Raw genomic sequence first — 15,317 nt, forward strand, 5'->3', positions numbered from 1 at the left:
TTGACCACCTTCTCACACAACCTTGTTAGCACCCAGCCTGGTGTTATCAACTTTATCCCTAGGGGGCTGAAATAGAAACATTACCATCTCTACGCACCACTTTGGCTTAAAGGTCCTGTGATGGTGTGGGTATTTTCACTTGCTTTTTATTCTACTTCCGGAAAAATTGCTTGTAGGGCTTGGCTGCCATGTGACTATTAAAAAATGGCAGGATGAATTTAGCTCTGGTATCTTGTCATATGGAATGGGACAGAGAAAAGCATGAATAAGGGCGAGGTGAAATCAGAAGGTGGATTTAGGAAAAAAGAGGGAGTTGAAAGGAGCAGGGTGAGGGAATATGAAACCGAGAACTGGACAGGTCGTCCTCAACAATTATATACTATACACTATATACTTGGGCCCTTCTTTCTCTTTAGAATGTGACTGTCTCACACTCTAGCTCTTTTATATCACTGACCTATTGAAAACACTAGATAATGTGTAACTAAATTTTAATATGTCTGTTCACATCTCTCTTTCCAGGTACCTTCTTCTGCATTAATTACATTTATTTAGAGCCAAGGAAGCTCTGCTGTTGTGGTAACCCAAGAAGTTAACAAGAAATAGAGCTTCTTCTGCAGTCTAGAATTTTTAGTCTACTGCTTTAGCTGTCTACATAGAATTCTGCAGGCTTAGCTAATGAAACTTAGGAGTCTGCAGAGTTCATTTATTCCTCTTTTCAGAACAAAATTCACTAATTAAGAGTAATGAGTCAGTTAGGTCTGAGCTAAGATATGATTTGAATTAGAAAACATTTCAAAGAAATGCAAGTATATTAAATGGCTGTTCTTATAATTATTGCACTTAAACTAATAGTGTCTTTAGAACAAGTGCTTTAATGAATATACAAGAATAATTGCTGACTAGATTATTATAAACAAATTGATGCTTGGAAAATTATGATTATTTTAAAACAAAACGTTTTGTCACCTTTTCATGTTACGCTTAAAGTCTTTATTTAAAGATAATTCATCCAGTCTGAGGCGGAAGTATTATTCCACACAATCATAATGTCCAAATTAAATATGAGTGTTTGAAGTTTTTTTATATTCTCTCCACACTGTTACATTTTCAATCTCAGTCAACATTTGTCACAGTAAGAAGTGTTCTTGTTATGTACTAAGTGGGATTAAAAAAATAAGTTTTTTTAATTAAAAAAAAAACACACATAAAAAACACATTGGGGTTTAGTGCTTAAATGGCCTTTAGCATCTAGGCCGATGTCTTTATTTTGTAGGTGAAGAAACATGACCTGGACAGATTGTGTTTTTCCAAAAGGCATATAACTTATTAGAGGCAGAGCAGAAACTAGAAACTTGGTTTTCTAATTCTCAATCGGGTATTGAAATTGTTTAGCCTAGACATATCTCAGGCATGACTTGATTATTGTCTCCAAGTATAAGTAACTGTCTGCCAGGGACCAGCAAGAAAGAATTGATTTACCTTGGTCAGAGGCTTAACAGATAGTGTCTTTATTCCCGAAGGATTTCAGAAAGAATTAGTAACCCTCAACTGCATAATTTAAATGGGAAGGGACTTGATCGAATGTTGTTTTAAGACCCTTTTATATTATTTCTGCAACCTAATGATTTTTAGGATAAAAATATGGTAATGGACATACTAATATTAGAATTAAGTATGTCTTACTGTAAGTTCCATTTAGAAGAGTGACTGCTGCTGCTACTAGAAAAATGAGTCCAGATCACATATTTTAACCTTATCATTTATGTGTGTACCTTTGGGAGAGCACTTTCTATTTCCCTTTTGTATATGTGGATAGGAAAGAGTTCCAGTTTGTTTAAAGATTAATAAACCAATTTATTTTTTTTTCAAACCCTAGCCCTGGCAAATGCCACATTATGTATTCTTGAACCTATTATGTCTGTGGAAGTTGTAGCTCCAAATGAATTTCAGGGACCAGTGATTGCAGGGATTAACCGGCGCCATGGAATAATCACGGGACAAGATGGAATTGAGGACTATTTTACACTATATGCAGATGTAAGTACTGTTAGTCACTGACAACCTTGCTTTTATTATCCACAAGAGGAAATCAGAGTTAGCTTTTGTTTTTGGAAATTGTAGAGCAGATTGGCACATTTCCATGGCTGAGTGTTGAATTTGTGGCTTATATGTATGTGGCAATTTCTGTACTTTGCTGTTAGAGTATCTCTTTAAGTGCAAAATCTAAAAATAAGATTCATTTCAGGTAGGCCTTTTGTGAGTATGTCATTTTATTAGATGCATAATTACCTTTCTCATTATAGCTTTGTTTGCATAGCCGTTTTATGATGTTCTAATTTATTGGGATAATATTTAATTCCCTTGCCTGTCCCTTACTTAAATCTCATGGGAGAAAGGGTTTATCACGTTACCTAAGGCCTCTTAGAAGACACTACCCTTGGCATATGGCCTATCACTGAGGCGTCCAAGGGAAAGTTGTATTCACATTTTCACAGAAGAAACACTTCTGAGTGCTTGAGCTGCAGCTGCGTGGAGTGGGGATGAGAGGGACGGCTGTTAGTGGTGTCCGTCTGCTCCGTGAAACTGAAAGATTGGGTTTCTAGTTGTGTCTGCCAAATGAAATTATTTTCAAATAGGGTTTCTACTGTGGTAAAACAAAAACAGGTTTCTATTTGGCTTTTAATTCTTTTAAACCAGAGTAGTTAGTAGAAACCTGAGTCTAAAGGAAGGAGTTAAATGACTAAGTCTTCTCTGTATTTTTCTCAAATATTTTTCAATAAGCAATGCTGAAATATCTACTGTGTATGTTTTCAGGTCCCTCTAAATGAAATGTTCGGTTATTCTACTGAACTTAGGTCATGCACAGAGGTAAGCAAGTGTTTAAATTTTACTTCAGTGTTCTTCAGGGGACCATCCTGCAAAATCATCATTTTTGTGAAATCTTGTCTTTTCATGACTTTACTTGATAGTTGTTTAAAAAAAAAAAAAATCTGCTTTTTGTTTCTGTTTTTGTGTTAAACCCCCAGGGGAAGGGAGAATATACAATGGAGTACTGCAGATATCAGCCATGTTTACCAGCTACACAAGAAGACCTTATCAATAAGTATTTGGAAGCTACAGGTCAACTTCCTGTAAAAAAAGGAAACGCCAAGAACTAACTTTCCTCACTTTGTTGACTAACTTTAACTGTATCTGCAAGGTTTAGATATGTTAATGGATTCATGGAATAAATTCAGCCTGAAAAGAAGTAATTTTAGAAGCCCTTCCTATTATATTCAGGAGCTTCTGTTATATCATAGTTAATTCTGTGTATGTCTCAATGGTTGATTGGTTTTATACCTCAAATAAAATATTACTGAAATATATTTAATATTTATTTGAGGGAGGAAGATACTTATTTCTGTTATACTGAATAAGCTTAGAACATGTATAAACGTCCACATTCTTTCATAAGAATTTTCAACATACAGAAAAGCTGAAAAAATAGTACAAAGAACAGCCATATACCTTCCATCTAGACTCAACAATGAACAGTTTTGTCAAGTGTTTATGGGATAATAATTTGTTTTGTCATATTTGCTTTTTCTGTTTGTTGTCCATCTGTGTTGCATACTTCCATCCTTCAAGTTGTTTTGCTGTATACTTGAAAGTGAATTGCATATATCATAACACTTCTTGGAGCATCACCTTTTTTGTTTCAGAGTGGATTCCTTTGTGACAACCTGGATAGCTAGCCCTAGAGGGTATCATGCTAAGTGAAATAAGTCAGAGAAAGACAAATAGTGTATGATTTTACTTAAATGTGGAGTCTAAAAAGCAAAACAAGTGAACAAACATAACAAAATGGAAACAGCCTCACAGATACAGAGAACAACCCAGTAGATGGTGGTCAGAGGGGAGGGAGGGGCAGGAGGGGAGAAATAGGTGAGGGAGATGAAAAGGTACAAACTTCATTATGAAATAAATGAGGCACGGGGATAAAGTGTTTTCTTAAAAAGAAATGGAGAACACTTTTCAGATTTTCTAATGCTAGCTCAATTTCTAGCTGTTTTATATAGAGCTGATTGCTTCAATTTGTGGCTTCTGCAGATTTTGAACTGCTTGTTTTTAGGAGTATAAATGTTACTTTTTTGCAGACCTGTGAGGTAAAAAAAAAGGCCCTTGCATATGCTATTCTTGTCTATGTTCATTTTACTGTTTCTGCAGCCTGGAAATAATAACCTATAGGGTTGGTGGCTAGTCTATTTCATCCACCTATTAAATGCTAGTTGAATTAGAGTCTGCTGGAATGTATCAGATATTGTATTCATTGAGATTGTGAAAGAACAAATGTTAAGCTAGAGAATGTTGGACATTGCCAGGGAGTTCTACCATATTGTGCAGAATTGCTTCATCCAAAAACCATCTGATGTGAAAGACATATCCTAGTCCTTTCCCTTAGTGGATAATAGACTGAAATAACTGTTTTAAATTCCTTTGTTTTTCTTGATTTGTAGATTTGGCTCTATAACTTCAGGTTCCTAGAAAAAAAGACCTTTAAAAAGTATTGAGCAAATGTTTTCAAGGCATTTGTTAAATGCTTTAAATGCATTATTCATTTTAGTTTTCACAACCCTATGAAACTAGGTACTATTATTATGACCATTTTGTAATAGAGGAGGCAAAAGCACAGAGTAAGGTAAATAACTTAAAGACCACACAGCTCATTAACTTTTCAAATTGATAATGCAGTTATGATACTTATCAAACCAAGTGCATTTTCCCATGAATATGTCTGTTGCTACAGTAGCATCAAGCCTGAAAAATTGTGTTGCTTTGGCATTTCATCAACATCTCATGCTATTCACACTGACTTTGAATATTGTTCCTGATGAGGAAATACCTTCATAGAATTTAGCACAGTTCCTCTTGCTGTTGCTAACAGTCAAAAATATTAGAACTAAGATGGATAAATTTGGAAGTGCTTTTTACTTGTGAAAACATTTTGGTTATGAAGATACGGTGCCAGAAAAGAGTCGAGATATCTAACACAACACCAGCGTTTCACAGGCAACGACACAGGCCCAGCTGGTGGGAGTAACTAGAATAGGATCACATAGGAACCCATCCAGGACCAGAGTCCACATCTTTTGTTAACTCATTAGTTTGGTTAGAGTTGGTAAAGACCACATACCAGCCAAAGTCTGTATAAGGAAAAAATTAATGAGAATATTCATAAATGAGGGTTTCTTTTATACTACTGTTGTAAAGGATGATTGTTGGCTAATTTAAAGACAGTATTATTTGTGTTGGAGAATGGTAGCAGCACTAGGCCTGCTTCAGTATCGCCCTGATTCGCAACCCTGGCAGCACTTTAAAAATTACTTGGGGAGCTTTAAAGAGAAATACCCAGGCCAACCCCTAGATACTCTGATTCTTTGCATCAAGATCAAAAGGTTTCCAGCTTATTCTAGTATACAGGCAAGGTTAAAGACCATTGCAGTATAACGTGTACCTCCAAAACATGAAATGCAGGATTTGTTCAGATGTGTCACATTATTAGTATTCTTTTGTGTGACGTCAGTGATTGGGCTATTGGTTCTTAGCTTGGTAAGTTTATCTTTAAAGATGTACAGTCAATTTTCTGTTATTCCTTGCCTCCTTGCTCACTCTTAGATTTACGTTGTGAAGTCACTAAAATTTAATACTGAAATTTTAGGATTTTTCAGATTTTAATACTTTCGAAATCTGGATGAGACTTAAAATTGATGCCAGTGAAGTGAGGCAGCCACCAGGTAAGTGGTAAATTGTGACATGTAGGAATATATCCCTTTGTAGAAAACATCTACGTGCATTGCTAGAACTGTCAATTTTTGAAATAGAGCTTTAATTGCTGCTTAAAGCGTCTTCAAATAAAACTGTAATGCATCGTTGAAACAGTTCATGTTTTCACAGGCAATTTATTGGGAGCATGGATTCATTTATCCTTTCAAATAAGTGCCAGGCAGCATGCTAGTGATTGTAGCACTTTGAAAGTTAGGAAAGGTCACAGAACAGGTCATAGAATTTTCTAAGCTGAGAGAAATCAGTGTGATAAACTCATGTCATGAAGCACTGTCATTCATTCAAGGGCCAATATAGAAACTTCCAACTGACTTTCAGAAGAACTTGTTTAACTTCTAACTATTCATAACTCAGGTAGGGAAAACAAAACGATAAGTAGAGTCAAATGGAATGCAGGCAAAATCCTGGTGTTATTTTGTAGGTCTTAAAATTTTTGAAAATTCTAAAGAGATTAGGAAAATAAATGTGATGCTCTCTGTTACTGTCATTGGGTCAGAGTGATTCAGAATTCTTTAGACTCTTAATGAATAAAAGAGGGCTTAGGGAATTTAGAGGTTTTCATTTTATGTCAAGGCAGATGAAGTAATTTTTCTCCTCTGTTAGCTAGCAAAATCAGTATTAGTAAAATCAAGTCAGCAGTTCTAGAGTTTGTGCTAGAAAAGATGTTCTGGTGGTGAAATTGAGAAATTTTTAGTTGGTTTAACTTATAGGTTTTGTAAATTTATAAATTAGGTAATTTTTTTGTATGTCATATGTGTAAATTCACCTTCATAATCGATTATACCGAAATCTGTTAAAGGGTTACCACCTTAGCTTCCTTACCTGATTGAATTATGATCACGTTTGTGAGCCTAATCTCACTAATTTAAAATGCCTTTACAACGATGAGAGGACTTTTAGAAAGTTGAGACAAGAAAGCTGAAACCCCTTTCTAGCTCTTAACGTGACACTGAAAGATTAAAAATCACAGGACATTGAATATGCTCTTATAATGCTCTTGGCACTTTTTTTTCCAAGATATTTAGGGAACTTCAGTTAGAAGAGTTTATTACTTGGTTCTGGCATTGTTTATCACTAGATTGTTTGATATCTTAGGGAAAGTATTTTCTCTGCATTATCATATATGTGGGAGATCTGATGTTTTCTTTAAATGATTGTTTCCAGTGCTTTGGAAAACTTACAGTCCTTAAATCCAGAGGATGTTGGGAAGATGAATGCAGAGGGGTTGGGGTTTTAAACAGAATAATACATGATCTGCCTCTGCTAAAAAGTAACAGTATAATTCATCTTACTTTTATTTTGTAAGAGTCCATGTCTTAAAATTTTTTCTATTTAGTATAAACTTTTTCAGTTTTCTACTACAGACATAAAGGTAACATTTTGGTATGTTTTAAAAAGGCTGATGCTTCCTAACCAGCTACTGATCAAGGAACCCGGCTAGGGGTTTTGAGACATGAATATAAGCATTCCATTAAATACTAATTTTGAGAGGCAAATGCTGGCCACATTTCCTGGATCAATTCTTCCTGCCTTGGGGAGGTACTCCACGAATCTGATAATGGTACATATTGTTTGTTTTTATAAATTACTTAGGCCAACACTGGGTCCAAGTTGTCCTTACAAATGAAAATTGTAAATACTTTATGTACTTTCAGTTACATCACTGTTCCAGTTAATACATGTTTGCAGACACTCGGCTTTATCTCTGAGACACTCTCGGCTTTATCTCTGAGACACTCCTTTTATTTGTAAAGTTTTTATTAATATATAAATATCCTTTAATTCCAGCTTAGCACAAATTTTGCCTATATAGACAAATCTCTACAAACACATGTAACACATTTTATTTAGAAACACATTTAAAAGTAGATATCAAATTTAAAAGGAATACTTGCTCAAAATCATAAAAAATAGTAAAGTTCCTTTTAAACAGGTAATATTTTCCCTACAATTTGCTTTCATTGAAATATATTATCTTTTTTACATACTAGGTAGAAGCAATTTAACAACACAGAATAGTTAGCTACAATATGTTCAGAATATTGAGAAATGCAGATTTATAGATGTGACCATCAATTTTATTGTTATGTTTTAAAATACTTACTGGTCCAGCTGCAGCACACACTAACTGACTTGGTTTTACATTTTAGGGCTGAAACCCTGAGGAACCTGCAGAGTAACTGTTTAGCACTGAGCAGAGTTCAGTTTGCATGTGCTCCCACAGTTGAAAACTAAACCAAACCAATCGAAAACCAAAAATCCCAGTATCTTTTAATTTTTGAGTATTTACTTGTAATCACAGGCTTTCCCAAATTATTAGAATGCCTTGTACCTTGGCTATTTTACTAGAATAATGATTTAGGCTATTTAATATAATCATTTTGTTCAGAATTTGGTATAAACAGATCTTTTTTGCTTTTCAGAAATTACTAAGCTCTGTCGGTGCCACAGCTGATGCCTCTTCAGTTCCAGAGGCTTCTTCTGGTGTCTGTAGCTCTTGACAGTGGTACTTCACCTTCAGTGGTTTGCCAGGGTACCAGACCACGTGAATATGACAGGGAATCATTTCCTGGGAAATAAGAGTTCTAAAATATTATGATCTGCAAAAACTTGTGGTTTAAACAGTTCTATATACCGTTTTGTTTTACCTGTGTTGAGAATTCATGGAGTAGAACAGTATAATCAAAATCAATTGCATCTTCATTTGTTTTCTAGAAGAAGAAAGAAAGAGTTAGTGCGATAGATAGTGTGGGTTTATATTAGCTTAGAATTTGGAAGGCTCATCTTGTATCACCTGCCTTGAATGGGTGGATGGGTGCCTTGAATCACCTGCCGCCTCTTTGATTCTAGCCTCATCTCCTTTGGTGGTATCCTGCATTAAGATGTGGAAGTTGTTGATTCTTACTGTTTTGCCACTGTCATGATAATCTAGTAAGGTCCTTCTGTCACTTTTTCTCTCTAATGTTTATGGGTTTTGATGGAGATTAAGGTCTATGAGAATAGGGAGAATCTTTTGACAAGCTAAGGAATCTAGATACTGTATATGCACCTCAAGCTGATTTATAGCCCTGATATGCCAGGCAGTAAGACAAGGGGCAGGGCAATCAGGATTTCTAGAAGGACACCATGGGCCAGGTTCTCTGCTAGGCACTTTATACATGTTCTTATGGAATTCTGTCTTTTACAGGGAAGGCAACTTGAGGTTACAACTAGTAGGTGACAAGTGGGGATTCAAACCCAGATCTACTGACTCCACCACCCACATCCTTCATGCGGTACCACACTGCTTCTAAAACCAGCACATTTTATAGGTAAGCAGGCAGTCTCCCTCAGCTCTTTTATTCTCTTGATTTCTATAAATTTTAAGAGTGACTAAACTGATTTCCTGCTTTCTTTTTGACAGTAACTGTTTTGAGGAGAAAAGGTTGGGGCACAAAAGTGCTTATCCCTTTACTAGTAAAAATGGAAGAGAAGGAGTAAAAAAATTAATTTGGATTATGATTTTAATCTACCAGGCTTTCATTGAGACTAAGAATATGCAAAAACAAAAAGGACTTGATATTAAGTTTTATCTTCCCTTTGCTTACATTGATGAAGACTTTTACAAGCCGTGAAATTTCCATCAGGTGGAGGGGGTACTGGAGGGATATGATACAAGAGAGGGCCTGGATCAATCAGAAAGTGACTTCTTTTCTGTGGTGCTTTGCGTCATTGGGTAGGTTTCCCTTCTGCCTTGCAGTGTACCCATGAATGGTGAAAGCAAATATCCAAAACACAGGCTGCAAAGTCAGAATTCATGAGAGAAAATTTAGCATCTTTTATCTAAAGGAACGGTTTCTGGAGGCTCCAGTTATCAGTTGGGCATTGCTGGGTTTGGGGGGTCCATTTAGCCTTGTCTGACTCTTATTTGGTGACGATGTTGACCTTGGACTATATTGACACAGCTGGCTGCTGTGCTGTGTAATTTTTGTCTCAGACTTTTGTGCTGCCTGCACTTTTTCTCAAGGTCTGTTTACCATGTATTTCTACAGTTAAAAAATTGGTCTTATAAAGTGTTTTTTCAGGACAGTGCCTCTTTCTGTTTCTGAAAATAGCGTTTAAGGAAATCATGGCAATCCCCAGATTTTAGGCAAAAAGGAAGAAAGGCTTGAAACAAATCATGGCGTTCCAAGTCCATCTGACAAACTTCTGCTCAATACCAAGTGTTACCCATTTTTTAATAATCCAAACAAAAATTTGGATTATTATAATGTTTGGGCACCCTCTTCATTTAATTAAGACCTTCCTCAGTAAGGCTCCTGAGACACACCTCATGTTTCTGTTCATAGATTCTTCCTCCTTCAGGGGGAAGCGCCCTTAGACCAAACCAAACCAGGCCTTATTAAAGAGCTGCAGCCCAGACACGGCGCAGCCCAGCCTGGCAAAGTACCCAGGGGGCACTGCCCACACCAAGCAAGGCTCTGCCAGGAAGCCATCATTTTTAATACTCAGAAATAATCTCCTTGGTTTTGTTCAAATCATCACATGTGTCAAATCCTTATAGTCCAAATTGATGATTTACTGTCACATTTTTCTGATAACCTAGCACTTTAATCTTCCTAGAGACAGAATGAAGTATTTGGTTTCCTTATACTTACTCGTGACCTACCCTACCCCTACTGCTCCCCTCCACACTAAAAAAAAAAAAAAAGGAATGATCCCTAGCAGAACCAGTGTGGTTTTAGTAGAGAATAAGTAGGCTTAGGTTATTAATATATGCTATCAAAAGTTGATATTTTTTTAATTGAAGTTTAGTTGATTTACAATGTTGTTAGTTTCTGGTATACAGCTAAGTGATTCAGTTATACATATTTTTAATATTTTTTCCATTATGGTTTATTACAGGATATTGAATCTAGTTCCCTGTGATATACAGTAGGTCCTTGTTGGTTATTTTATTTTTTAAATAAATTTATTTATTTTTGACTGCGTTGGGTCTTCGTTGCTGCGCTCAGGCTTTCTCCACTTGCGGTGAGCGGGGGCTACTCTCCATTGCAGTGGGCGGGCTTCTCATTGTGGTGGCTTCTCGTCACAAAGCACGGGTTTTAGGCACGCGGGCTTCAGTAGTTGTGGCACGCAGGCTGTAGAGCGCAGGCTCTGTAGTTGTGGTGCACGGGCTTAGTTGCTCCACGGCATGTGGCATCTTCCCAGACCAGGGCTCCAACCCATGTCCCCTACATTGGCAGGCAGATTCTTCACCACTGCACCACCAGGGAAGTCCATATCTGTTTTATATATAGTAGTTTGTATCTGTTAATCCCAAAGTCCTAATTTATCCCTCCCCCACCCCCTTTCCCCTTTAGTAACCGTGTGTTTTCCACGTCTGTGAGTCTACTTCTGTTTCGTAAATAAGTTCATTTGTTTCATATTTTAGATTCCACATATAAGTAATAGCGTATGGTATTTGTCTTTCTCTTTCTGACTTATTTCACTTAGTATGAGAATCTCTAGGTCCATCCATGAAGCTGCAAATGGCATTATTTCATTCTTTTTTATGACTGAGTAGTATTCTGTTGTGTGCCTATACCACATCTTCTTTATCCATTCATCTGTCGATGGACACTTAGGTTGCGTCCAAGTCTTGGCTATTGTGAATAGTGCTGCTGTGAACGTTGGGGTGCATGTATCTTTTCAAGCTATAGTTTTCTCTGGATGTATGCCCAGGAGTGGGATTGCTGGATCATATGGTAACTATTTTTAGTTTTTTAAGGAACCTCCATACTGTTCTCCATAGTGGCTGTATCAATTTACATTCCCACCAGCAGTTGTAGGAGGGTTCCTTTTGCTCCACACCCTCTCCAGTATTTGTTACTTGTAGATGTTTTAATGATGCCCATTCTGACCAGTGTGAGGTGGTACCTCATGGTAGTTTTGATTTGTATCTCTCTAATAATCAGCAATGTTGAGCATCTTTTTCCTGTTGGCCATCTGTATGTCTTCCTTGGAGAAATGTCTGTTTAGATCTTCTGCCCATTTTTTGATTGGATTTTTTTTTTGATATTGAATTGTAGGAGCTGTTTATACATTTTGGAAATTAAGCCCTTGTTGGTCGCATCGTTTGCAAATATTTTCTCCCATTCCGTAGGTTGTCTTTTCGTTTTGTTTATGGTTTCCTTTGTTCTGCAAAAGCTTATAAGTTTGATTAGGTCCCAGTTGTTTAGTTTTGCTTTTATTTCTACTGCCTTGGGAGACTGACCTAAGAAAACATTGCTACAATTTATGTCAGAGGACGTTTTGCCTATGTTCTTTTCAAGGAGTTTTATGGTGTCAAGTCAAAAGTAGATTTCTTAGCAGAATGAGGTAGATACAATGGTTTCTGTAATGAACTGTCGGCCGATGGAGGCCTCTAGTTAGGGTGAAGACTTGGGCTGGCTGCCAGTGATGTGCTGCCGGTTAGATAGTTTGGGATGCTGACAGTATCTGGTACTGATAAGATTTGGAACAATGCTGGAAAAGTAACAGTTTTACTTTTCTCAGTTCACATTAAAGAAAGGCTAAAGGGTGTCAGGAAAGTCCTTATCCTTTTTTTTTTTCTAGCCATCAGTATCTCCCCTGCCCTTGGCTTAGTCCTCATGGTTTGGGAATGACATCTGTTCTTCAGTCCTAAGGCAATAACTGCCGGTAAGATGGGTCTTATATTTGTATTTCAGCTATTTCTTAGCCCACTCTTCTCTCAGGCTGTGTTCATTTGGGGCTGTGAAGTTTATAAGGCTGCACTGCCTTACACAATTGGATTATCCCTGAGTGGAGAGAGAGTAATTCCCACCCAGTAAGCTTTTGGAAAAAACTATAATCCCTATAGATTCCTGAGCTACCTTGGGCCACCTCCAGTCACTCCCTGCTTCTGTCTTTGCTTTGTCAGCCCTACTGTCCTGCTTCTGGTCTCCAGGGACAGTCCCTAGACTTTCTGATTGTGGTGACTTTTTTAGAAATTGTTGCTTGTTTTGCTTGTTGTTATGTTGCTTATTTTTCTAAAAGATCACAAGAATCTTTAGTAGCCACCAAATAGCAGAATTTGAAAATCTATTGGGTATGTGCTTGCTTTTATTTAAGAGAACTCTAATCTTGGAAGCTAAGCAGGGTTGGTCCTGATTAGTAACTTGGATGGGAGGCCGCCTGGGAATACTGGGTGCTGTAGGCTTTAAAAAAAAAACAAACTCTAATCTGAAATGCATATCAACCTTAATCCAAATTTCCCAATTGCTTCCGTATTTTAGCTTTATGTTAGTTTCGAGGGCTTCACTCAATAAGCTTGTTGACCCTCATTTCGTAGCCCTAAGAGAAGAAGTCATTTGCCTTAGGTGATCCAACCAAGTCAGCTGCATCTTCAATTACTATTTATCTAAAACACAGACACCACAGGGTAAAAAAATCTAAAAGTCCTGTTCCCCCTGCATTTTTGTTTTCTTAGCTCTACAATTACATTTGTCCCCACTTTCCCACTTGTAGGGATATTAATGGACAGATGATGGACATCAAAGACAGACTGGCTAGAATGAGTGAGAAACGGGGCTGCTGTTTTCAAACCATAGTACGTCCTGGTGTTTACTTAGGTGATGTGTCATTTATAAATGCAGAAGAATGGAAAACAATGCCATTAAAAGATCCTAAGTTTTTCTCTTGTGTCCCTGTTGCTCTATTCTTATTGAGTTTTCCTCTGACATTCATTAAAATTAGTTCTATTATCTTGACGCCATTTTCTACACTAAACAAAAAATTTCCCCTAACTTCTCAGTTAAAGGAAAAGCCTTCTGTGGAGGACATGATTGTCTTGGTAGACGAGAGAAACTTTTTACCTGCAGCCAAAGAATCGGTGCTGTGCCCTAACTCCTGGTGTAACAGCAGTCAATTACACGGCCATTTCTATCAAAGCCACTCCATAGGGGAAAGAAACGTTCATTTCGATAAGGAATGAAACTACATTTCAAACAGTTGTCTGCTTCACAAGTGGCCTTTGAAAGGTACACCGAGCTGTTACCACCATGAATAATGCTGACTGGACGCCAGGCAACTCCTTGTACTCAGAAGATACTCACTGCTCTCCATCCATGGCGAATGTACTGCTTCAGCCACCCGTGAAGAAAACGATTTTTAGAAATGTGTATTTATGGTTGGCTCAGCCTGCCTCTGAGTAGTTGATACTGTTTACTCTGGAAGTGCCCCTCCCGCTCCACATGACAGGTGCCTCAGCCACCTCCTTGTCCGCACCCCACCAGTTGAGTGACTGGCCCTTCTCTAGATTCGCGACCACAGACCTTCAGAGGCCTGCAGTGCTGCGTGATGCTCGAATCCACGCACTCCCACCCCCTCTCACCTCCTGTTCCATCCTCACGCTCAGCTGGTGACTTTGCCTCATTTTTCACTGAGAAGACAGAAGCAGTCAGGAAAGAACTTCCACAGGCCGCCACGTGATACCCACCCTCCTACCAGCATCTGTGCCACATTGAAAGCCTTGCTCCAGGTGAACTCTGTGCCCTTGTCCAGTCATCTCCTGGATCGATCATGTCCTCCTTATCTCCTCAAAGATGTTAACTCCAACAAGTCTTCCTTCTCTTCCCTACAAGTCCTACTTTGCCCCTCTCCACTGGATTTTTCTCATCAACATATAAATATGCCGTTAAATTGCCCAATCTAAAAATACAACGGAAAACCCTCCTTCAACCCTGTGCTTACGCATCCTCCAGCTCTAGCCCCCTCCCTCCCTTTTACTCCGCTTTATAGCTAAATTCCTTGAAAGACATGGAGTGTCCACTTCCTCTCCCATTCTTTCCTGAACCTATTCTAATCAGGACTTTGCCCACACTGTGCCAGTGAGACAGCTCTTGATAAGCTCTCCATCTACTTCCAGCTTGCCTAAACCTAATGGCAATTCTCGGTCCTCATCTTTCTTGACTTTCCAGCAGCATTTGATAGATAGTCAATTCTCATCCTTGAAACACTTCTTTCTCATATCTCTAAACCCGCTAAAGTTGGAAGTGTTCCAGGACTCAATCCCTACATAACCTTCCTCTGTTTACACTCATTCTCTCATCTCATCCACTCTTGAGGCTTTAAAAACCATCTATGTGGTGATGACTCCAGCCTAGACATCTCCCCTGAACTTCAGACTCTTATGTCCAGATGACGATACAAATTCTCTGCTTGGTTATGGAATTTAGAATGCTCCAACTCAAGCTAATTTCCACGCAAATTTGTTCCTCTGTAGTCTTCCCCAATCAGTAAGTGAAAACTCTATCCTTCCATCCAGTTACTCAGGCCAAAATCATAAGAATCATCCTTGACTTTTCTCATTCTTGGATATATCCATATCTAACCCATCAACAAATACTGTCAGTCTACCTTCAAAATGCAAACACTTCTCACCACATCCACTGCTGCCACCCTGGTCCGAGCTCCCACGAGGCCTTGCCTAGGCTACTGCAATACATTACTGCTCTCCTTGCTTCCACCCT

The 15,317-nt window shown here is 38.0% G+C and overlaps 2 protein-coding genes across 3 annotated transcripts in view; one reads left to right on the top strand and one right to left on the bottom strand.

Moving 5' to 3' along the window:
• GFM1 (G elongation factor mitochondrial 1) overlaps positions 1-3,889 on the top strand; it is a 42,515-nt gene extending 38,626 nt beyond the window's left edge. The window contains exons 16-18 of one of the 2 annotated variants that reach the window (XM_079922009.1): positions 1,880-2,040; positions 2,818-2,871; positions 3,030-3,889. In XM_079922009.1, the coding sequence (XP_079778135.1) occupies positions 1,880-2,040; positions 2,818-2,871; positions 3,030-3,161 (347 nt within the window). In that variant the 3' untranslated portion in view covers positions 3,162-3,889. Of the gene's footprint in view, positions 1-1,879; positions 2,041-2,817 lie in introns of both variants that reach the window. The other variant, XM_079922008.1, reaches the window with a different exon arrangement.
• A 3,382-nt stretch (positions 3,890-7,271) lies between these two features.
• RARRES1 (retinoic acid receptor responder 1) overlaps positions 7,272-15,317 on the bottom strand; it is a 42,201-nt gene continuing 34,155 nt past the window's right edge. The window contains exons 5-6 of the mRNA XM_079922012.1: positions 8,475-8,537; positions 7,272-8,395 (exon numbers count right to left, since the gene is read on the bottom strand). Of these exons, the coding sequence (XP_079778138.1) occupies positions 8,246-8,395; positions 8,475-8,537 (213 nt within the window). The 3' untranslated portion in view covers positions 7,272-8,245. The remainder of the gene's footprint in view (positions 8,396-8,474; positions 8,538-15,317) is intronic.

This window comes from Stenella coeruleoalba (assembly GCF_951394435.1).
Source record: "Stenella coeruleoalba genome assembly, chromosome: 5".
In the NCBI taxonomy this organism is placed as follows: domain Eukaryota; kingdom Metazoa; phylum Chordata; class Mammalia; order Artiodactyla; family Delphinidae; genus Stenella; species Stenella coeruleoalba.